Below are 10,000 nucleotides of genomic sequence, written 5' to 3' on the forward strand. Positions count from 1 at the left end.
AACTGACCGTCTGGTCTGTGAGTTATGGGATACAGATCCGCGCAATATCGATGTGAGATCTGCCTCAGGGCTCCGTTTAGACCCAATCCTTACAACTCTACCTGCTAGCACAGCGACACACAAACAACACACAGAGTCTATGCGGCCGCTAAGAGTCGGACCCGTCTCCAGCGGCGCCAAGCAGGCTTTTAGAGCTGTCCACGGTCCTGAATTTAGAAACGACAGGCGTCAGTCGCTCATCGCGGATGCCGCTCTCTGATGTAATACTAATCCCGTTGCGTCACAACACAGCCTCCATGTACAGTATAGTCAGAGGAAATAGCCTTATTTCAACCCGCCTTTGCCTTCAGATATGAACATACCCTAAGGGCGGTTTCTTCTCCATCTGTACAAAACGCCGACTTTTCTTGCTAAAAGTTGAGTTGGAATTGTAACCTTTTTCCCGAGACTTCTTGTAAAGAGCTGCAGAACAGCTTTTGGGGCTGCATCAGGCTCCTAACGTAGGAAAGGCTATGGGAAGGCCATTTCAGATCATACACCAAATGTCGGCGAGACCCTGTCATGAACATTTTCATGAAAAGGTTGACGTTTCAGAGAAAGCTGCACTGCAAAACATATTTCCTCTGTCCGGAATTCGAGGAGGTCGTGATTAATTAAATTGGCCAATATACAGTGATCATAAAAATATCATCATCAATATACCTGATCATAAAAAATAGATTGAAGTCTAAAGAACGGAAAGCCACCCACATTTCATGTTCTTATTCGGTTATATTCGACTAGTCTGTGAGGGTTAGCGGTTTCAACGATTTAAAACTAGATGAACATTTATTGTATGCTTGCGACCTCTGCTGGATGTTAGCGCTATACCAAATATTTTCACTGTACAGTAGACAGGAAAGTTTAATTCATCCTCTAATTTGGTCTAATTTTGTAATGCAAGGTCATAATATTATTATAAAGTCAGTATAAAATGGATTATTCTGTTATGCTAACACACACAGCAAGTTACAATACTCACAGGCATGGATGAACTTACAGAATAAAGTTGTTGTCCAGGATGATGGACTACTTAAACTAAAAGGTCTATATCCCTCGTCCGGGATATTTTTATTTTTGAGTTTTCGTCTTAGAGACATAAAAAGAACAACCACGGAAACATTGAACCCTTTTCTAATATTATTGCTGAGGTCTTCTAGAATAGAATCATATATTCCATTTGTGCATCAATGTTTTTAGTTAAGCAAAATGTACAAAAACATCAAGGCATGTCAGACAACTTAGAAAAGTCTAAAAGGCCTTGGACCTTAGAGTGGCTAGAAAGTGCTGAATTCCACATACTGTCCAGTGAAAACCTTCGTACAAGAAGACTCAAGGGAAGAAGTTTAGGTTGATAATTTTAATTATGATAACTATTATTATTAAATAGTAATAATACTAACAGTAACAGTATAATACTGTTATGTGTAACACTGTACATCTTATATAGATGTAATAGTATTTTGTATCTAGAGACAACTGTAAAGAGAAATGATATTTCACTATGACTGACATACAATTTTTTCATGATGATTTGGTAGTGGACAGTGCATACATTTGAAAACAGTGGATTGGTGTCTTCTGCAGTCATTTCATTTGGATAAACACAGTATATTTCAATGTGATCTAATAAAAAGAATGAACAAATACCCTACGTAACATTTCCCCTGTACATCATGAGACACGAGGTGGGCAGAAGTTGTTTTATTAGTGTGACATCTGTGAATGTAAAATAAGACGATGACACAACATATCATACAAAGAGAGTTCAGAGTTCACTGCCGTGTATTTCATATTAAAATGGCTGTTCTTCGGCTTCAGTTAATAACACAACAGAGTGATGTGATGGCTGCGATCATTAACAACACTATAATAATAATAATAATAATAATAACAATAATACCATTTGTATGTTTTACATATACAACAACTAGCTGCTTTACGAAAAAGCAAAATAACACAATATATCATCACATGTATGTACAGAGTAGTAAATATATTTGATTTGTACACAAATATTTACAGAAGTGAAGCTTACACTGTTAACAAAAAGAAAATTAAAAACAAAGAAAATAATTTGACAATCTATCTAAAGTTTTGCATAACCTTCGATTGTGCCACATTTCGAAGACATTACACACACACACTCACACACACAGCAAATGCAACACGTGACTATACATGCAACTTATGACCTCCCTTGAGGACACTGATGTCCCGTTTACCTCAGCGAGGAAGAAACAAACCCTAAACCAGTAAGTATTTTCTTCAGCGATCCAAGAGACATTTTCCCCCTATTAGTCTGCAATGGTTTGCCAACCCTAAAGCTCAATCAGAATGATGGCCCTGATTGAAGTGTTTATGTACAGGTGGAAGGATTAAGGTAAGGCTGAAGAATGAACCAAACTGATGTGGTCCATGTGGTGTTTCCGAGTTAATAATCATCCTGTAAAAGCATCCAGAGGCCTCGAACACCTCGGATTTGGGGCACCTCGGAGCTGTGGTGTTCACACCGGGCTCTTTGCTTCTGTGGCTGGGAATTGCTAGCAACTAGTTTGGCTAATGACAAATTATGGCACCACCTGAAGACAAAACAGACACAGGGTTGTGGAAGGGTTTGTTTGGTCTGTGTGTGTGTGTGTGTGTGTGTGTGTGTGCGTGTGTTTGTGTGTATGCCAAGGGGCCCATCACAGATAATTTTTCTACTGCATGGTGGGCTCTGCCAAAACCTAAAAACCCTTCTCTAAAAGCTTGAGGATGACCACTTTGTCTGTTGCATGGTGTTAGTGTGCATCCTGGACTATGGAATTAGCAATAACAAAGACCAATGATCGCCATGGGAACCTCAAACAACCATTGTCTAAAAGGCTGGCTTTGATCCTTCACCATGGGAGTGGATCCCTTTAGCTGGCCTATCTGGTTAGCAATGACACGGTGAGATGGAGGGAGACACCGTCAGGTCACCCAACAAAAGCTATATATTTATATGTGTTTTTTTTTTATGTGTACTTCATGTTAAACCTTCATATTCATGTTAGCACAGACATTTTAAACACATGTTCTTTCATGGTTACTACCACATAAATAGTAAGCAGGCTTGAAAACCATTGCACTTTTTTTACATTAACATTTGAGCTGCATATCCTTACCAAGACATTCAAATTTACCCTATGATATTTATTTATGTATGGCTTTAAGGAGGAGCATGTCTGTTTCTTCACTGAAAGTGATTCTAATTCGCACTGGTCAGTGCCACTACACCATCTTTCCAACGTGTGTCATTGTGAATCTGAGAATCACCGGGCCTCTTTTGCAGATGTTATGCTTTGGTTTCAGGGACTCAGAACTAATAACATGATCACTTCTCTAATCTCTCACCAGTTTGGTTCTGTTGTTTCAGCCATTCCTGAAAGCTTGTTCTTTTAATTTGTTTTTACACCCCCCCCCCCCCGCTTCCCTTAGCATGCCCTCGACACAAAAGCAACTTCATCCACGCTCCCGATTCAAGAATTAAGAACAGAATGTGTAAACAAAAGCCAGGTTTTGTGTTTGACTTCATTTTGATCGGTTCATTTGATCGTTCTAAGCATCGACACAAACACACACACACACACACACACACACACACACATAAACATGCCCAAGTGTGTGTAAGCCAATGAATAAACAAACAAACTTGAAGACACTAAGTGCACAGTGCTCTTTCAGTGATGGTTGAGGGGGCAAGCTGGCTTAAAATGCTACGGAGAGATGAGAAGGTAGTTTAAGAGGCTCTGCTGATTGTTAGGAGAGGGGCCTTCATTCTTCATTCTATTTGATTTTTTCCCATCTGTCTTGTACAATTAAATGTTTCCTTACACACTTCTTGTCTTTGCTTCATCAAATACGACCTTCAGTCTTCAACCTTTAGCCTTCCTTCCTGACCATCCTCTTCCAGTACCGTCATTTGTCTAAAATACTACAGTTCAACATGGCACAACAACAACGAAATATAAGAAACACGAGACAGATAGAGAGAAAAAAGCTCCTGTCATTGGCACAGGCGTTACATATTTATGAGCAGTGACGTTTTTGGCACTGACGAAACCTAGTGAAAATCTTGGTTTGATCCATGCAACATCACGCACCACCACTTGGACCCAAAGTTAGCTACGATCGATCGGGGAGAGCAAACTGAAGCAGTGTTATAAGCCTCGTCATTCTTCCATTCTGGCACAGGTACGAAACACCTACACGTTGAGGTCTGGGTCATATCTAAGTCTACGAGATAAGGACAGGTAAATAACAACGAAGATGAATAAACGAAAACAAAAGCAAACAAACAAAAAAGACGGCTCTACATCTCAGAGGTGTTTTTGTGTGTGTGTTCTCATAACTCGTCTGATTTCTAGTAGCCTAGTGTGGCCTAGTCTTTGGTGCAGCATTCCCGGGCTTCCTGTTTTGATAGTGCTGGACTGAACCTAACCTCACGCTCATCACTCGTGTGTGTGTGTGTGTGTGTGTGTGTGTGTGTGTGGGTGTGTGTGTGTGTAGGTGTGTGTAGGTGTGTGTGTGTGTGTGTGTGTGTGTGTGTGTGTGTGTGTGTGTGTGTGTGCGCGCGCGCGAGCGCGCGCTCGCGAGTGTGTCGGGCGGACTTTTGAAGGAAGACGGACCTAACGTAGAGCAATGAGGGCACTGTCTTGCATACATGCTGAAACCCCTCTGTCTACAGTCTCCATGGCTGGAACCACACGAGGACACACTGACAGCGTTCTTCAGAGTGGTCTAAACCTCACACCCTCTCTGCCTTCAGAGCGGTCTAACCCTCACACCCTTGCTGCCTTCAGAGTGGTCTAACCCTCACACCCTGGCAGCCTTCAGAGTGGTCTAAACCTCACACCCTTGCTGCCTTCAGAGTGGTCTAAACCTCACACCCTTGCTGCCTTCAGAATGGTCTAACCCTCACACCCTTGCTGCCTTCAGTGGTCTAAAGCTCACACCCTCTCTGCCTTCAGAGTGGTCTAAACCTCACACCCTCTCTGCCTTCTCAATTCTGAAGGACTATGTAATGCAGTTGGGTTGATACGTCTATGCCCCCCCACCCCTTCCCACTTCAATCAGCCCAAGGCAATGACTATATACATAATAAATCGTTATGCTGTAGTGTATTGATTTTTTGTTACATTTTTACTCCATTTTTTTTCAAGAGGTATTCAATGTGTTTATAATGTTTGGTATAAATACTGAGCTCTCTGCAGGCAGCGCGTCATTGCTGATTGTATAAGAGACTATCATAGGGTCTTTGTACAGATTTGAAGCTGTATGTACACTTTATGCAAACTGTTGCAGAGTAGTACCATGTCATATATACCATGTGGAAAGGCTTCCTTTTCTTCATTGTACAACATCTGAAAACCCTGGCAAAGGCACACAATGAATGAAAAATGTGTGTGTGTGTGTGTGTGTGTGTGTGTGTGTGTGTGTGGTGTGGTGTAATACAATAAGAGAATATGCCATGTGTGTGTATTTGAGTATATCAGTGTGCCTGTCTCTCTCTCTGTGCGTGTGTGTGTGTGTGTGTGTGTTTATGTGTGTGTGTGTGTGTGTAATACAATGATAGAATCTGCCATCAAGTGAGTTCTGTTCCGCACACCTTTGGAGTCCTGTAAATAAGCTCCTCTGCTAGACATCGTGAGAGATGTGAATGTCTGTCTTCTGCTCCCGCACTCCCCCAGCGACACAGCCACAGACACCTCACCGAACCCTGCACTAACACGTGCACGCTCAACAGAATGGAAGCATTCAATCGATTCACTCGAAAGGGTCAGCACAAAGTCCTTTTTGAAGTCAGTTTTAGTCAGGACCACAGACTGTGACGCCATCGGGTCGGTCCACGCAGCCGCGGCGGCATCCTCCTCCTCCTGAGAGGAAGGGCACTTTGGGCAGCACCAACGCAGCTCGTGTGATATGAAAGACGGTCGGACGCAGGCGGTCACGTTCTAAAAAGCCTAAAGAGGCCCGTTGGTCCACCTTGGGGTCTCATCTCCTGGACCTTGGTTATTTGGGGAGGTGGTGGTGGTGGGGGTTGTGGTGGCGGTGGTGGTGGAGGTGGTGGTGCTTAGAAGGAATGACGGGGTCTTCACATCGAGGGCGACACCTCACGGCAAAGCCGGATGAAACACCTCCAGGCCACGTACCTGCTCGCCCTCCCCTCCTCCCCATCAGTAAGAGTCTAGGGTCTCACCCTCCCCTCCTCCCCATCAGTAAGAGTCTAGGGTCTCACCCTGTCCCTCCCTCTTATCCATAGTTCCATGTCCATCGTCTTTAACTCTCAGGAAAGAAAATGCTCCCATAAAAAAAAAAGAAGTGTAATTTAAAAGAAAGAAAAAAAAAAATTACTGATGTGCAAATTGAAGAATACTTCCGTTCTGAAACAGAACACAGCCCACAACAGAAGAGGTAACGCAATGGCCGCCGTCTCCATGGTGATCACTGCGCCGTTTCAACCATTCAGTGCACTCATTTAGTGTCAGATTACTTCAGATAACTTGGGTGTGTGTACCCACACACACACACCCACACACACACACCACACACACACACACACACACACACACACACACACACACACACACACCCACCCTTAAAGAGACGCTTCCAGGTCATTCCAAAACATACCCCAACACTGGACCCTTTGAGAAAAACAACAACATGAGAATCTGCTCCTGGTAGCTCTCCCCAACAAATGTTGATCGCCAGGCGTCGCTAAGGGACGTGACGTCTAACCAAGGAGATGGAGACTGAAACAAAAGCCCAATCACAGGCGATACCAGACAGCGGCCGCCGGTCAGGTTTAGCTAGACCACTGGTGTGGTGTAGGTGTGGCGTAGAGGATCGGTGTTAAGACGGGCACGGGTGCCCCCCAGGTAGGAGCGCTGGCGGCCGGTTGGCGCTCGTCACACCAGCTTCTTGATGCTGGAGCGCTTGAAGCTGCCGGCGCTGCGTTGCTTCTGCACCTGGCTGGCCGAACCGTGGCGCGCCCGGCTGCCGCTGCCGTGGCCCCCCGAGGTCGGCGACAGCTCCACGTTCTCCTTGTCGATGCCTGCTCACACACACGGAGACACACACACACACACACACACACACACACACACACACACACACACGTCAACCACAACCGGTGCATACACTGAAATTCATAAATAAACCAAGAAATAAAAGTTAACGTAATAAAAGTTTTGAAGACTAACTAAAAATGTACATCTAGAACTTTTTTTTTTTTTTTTTGTCTCCAGCTGATTTGTTCTGTCACTTTAGCAACTACCCCAACAAACTGCTCAGCAGCAGGGGTAGATATTACACTCACTGGCCTCATTCTGGGGTAGATATTACACTCACTGGCCTCATTCTGGGGTAGATATTACACTCACTGGCCTCATTCTGGGGTAGATATTACACTCACTGGCCTCATTCTGGGATAGATATTACACTCACTGGCCTCATTCTGGGGTAGATATTACACTCACTGTAATTCTGGGGTAGATATTACACTTACTGGGGTAGATATTACTATTATTATTATGGAGACAGAAGCCCTGGCTGTACTGAGACTAAGTTGCTACACACACACAAACACACACGCACACACACACAGAGTGTGTATGTGTGTGTGTGTGTGTGTGTGGTTGGCAGTGACACTTCACATGAAGTCCCCGTCATGAGCGGAACATAAGCATGTCAGACAGACGAGATGTGCAGTCAGGAGTGTCATGACATGCGGTTGCCGTGGGTGACGTGCTTATGTCAGTCCCATGACGGAGGACTCCAGTGAGGTGTGTGTGCCAGGGGGTCAGGTGGGGGTCAGGTGGGTGCTTCTGAAGTACCTGGCCGGACGAGGGGCGGGGCGAATACGGCGGACTTTGAGCAAGGCAGAGAGGCTTCGCACACACACACACAGTGGGGAAGAGACAGGAGTGAGTGACCATGGCAACCCAAAAAAGAGGAGTGATACAAAGCAACATGATTAACAACAACCAAAAAACAGAAAGAGAAACAGAAATTAAAGATGTAAATAATAAAACTGGTGATCAAAAATCATGACAAACCCAAATTCAACACTGGAAAAACACAAAACAAACTAGGTCAGATATGCACGTGTACACGAGAAGGGTGGGATTGGAAAGACTCAAAATGATAAAGATAATTATAAAGATGAAAGAAGCAATCACTCTAACCTTTGATTTTTTAAACTGATCTATTTGACACAGAGTTATAGAGCTGGTATAGAGTTATAATAGAGTTATAGAATTGCTCTTGAGTAGTAATAGTTATAGAGTTATAATAGAGTTATAGAATTGCTCTTGAGTAGTAATAGTGATAGAGTTTGTAGAGCTGGTATAGAGTTATAATAGAGTTATAGAGCTGGTATATAGTTATAATAGAGTTATAGAATTGCTCTTGAGTAGTAATAGTTATACAGTTTGACACAGAGTTATAGAGCTGGTATAGAGTTATAATAGAGTTATAGAATTGCTCTTGAGTAGTAATAGTGATAGAGTTTGTAGAGCTGGTATAGAGTTATAATAGAGTTATAGAGCTGGTATATAGTTATAATAGAGTTATAGAATTGCTCTTGAGTAGTAATAGTGATAGAGTTTGTAGAGCTGGTATAGAGTTATAATAGAGTTATAGAGCTGGTATATAGTTATAATAGAGTTATAGAATTGCTCTTGAGTAGTAATAGTTATACAGTTTGACACAGAGTTATAGAGCTGGTATAGAGTTATAATAGAGTTATAGAATTGCTCTTGAGTAGTAATAGTTATACAGTTTGACACAGAGTTATAGAGCTGGTATAGAGTTATAATAGAGTTATAATAGAGTTATAGAATTGCTCTTGAGTAGTAATAGTTATACAGTTTGACACAGAGTTATAGAGCTGGTATAGAGTTATAATAGAGTTATAGAATTGCTCTTGCATAGTAATAGTTATACAGTTTGACACAGAGTTATAGAGCTGGTATAAAGTTATAATAGAGTTATAGAGCTGGTATAGAGTTATAATAGAGTTATAGAATTGCTCTTGAGTAGTAATAGTTATACAGTTTGACACAGAGCTATAGAGCTGGTATAGAGTTATAATAGAGTTATAGAATTGCTCTTGAATAGTAATAGTTATACAGTTTGACACAGAGTTATAGAGCTGGTATAGAGTTATAATAGAGTTATAGAGCTGGTATAGAGTTATAATAGAGTTATAGAATTGCTCTTGAGTAGTAGTAGTTATAGAGTTTGTAGAAGGTGCAAGCCACTGTCGTGTGAATGGGCTTCAACTAACAGAGCACCAGGAGAGGCAGGAGGGAGCTCTCTGATAAGGCACCAGGAGAGGCACACAAGGAACTCACTTACTACACTACTCACACACTACACACTCACACACGACACTACTCACACACTACACTACACACTACACACTCACACACGACACTACACACTACACACTCACACACGACACACACACACGACACTCACACACTACACAACACACACAAACTAGACACTACTCACACACGACACTACACTACTCACACACTACACACTCACACACTCACACACTACACTACTCACACACTACACTACTCACACACTACACACTCACACACTACACTACTCACACACTACACTACTCACACACTACACACTCACACACTCACACACTACACTACACACTCACACACTACACTACACACTCACACACACAGGATGAGGAGACCCCAAGAGACAGCGGACCCAAAACTGACAGGTTCATTTGTTCTCAGTCTTGCGTAACTAACACACTTCAGGGAACTCAATTCCCCTGGCAACTCAAAGGAAGTTTACAAAAGGGGGACTTTACTTTCAGTTTTGGGTGAACTGTCCCTTTAACACGTCACAATGTGTATAGACACCAGCCATGAAGCAGATTTAGACCCTAACATGACGT

At 42.8% G+C, this 10,000-nt stretch overlaps 1 protein-coding gene across 1 annotated transcript in view; it reads right to left on the minus strand.

The window, feature by feature from the left end:
• Nucleotides 1-6,613: 6,613 nt before the first annotated feature.
• LOC308371851 (neurofibromin) overlaps nt 6,614-10,000 on the minus strand; it is a gene marked incomplete at its 5' end in the record, with an annotated part of 62,496 nt that continues 59,109 nt past the window's right edge. Inside the window, 2 exons of the mRNA XM_080846852.1 lie at nt 6,614-7,120; nt 7,902-7,955. Of these exons, the coding sequence (XP_080702978.1) occupies nt 6,975-7,120; nt 7,902-7,955 (200 nt within the window). The 3' untranslated portion in view covers nt 6,614-6,974. The remainder of the gene's footprint in view (nt 7,121-7,901; nt 7,956-10,000) is intronic.

This window comes from Sprattus sprattus (assembly GCF_963457725.1).
Source record: "Sprattus sprattus genome assembly, chromosome: 1".
NCBI lineage: Eukaryota > Metazoa > Chordata > Actinopteri > Clupeiformes > Clupeidae > Sprattus > Sprattus sprattus.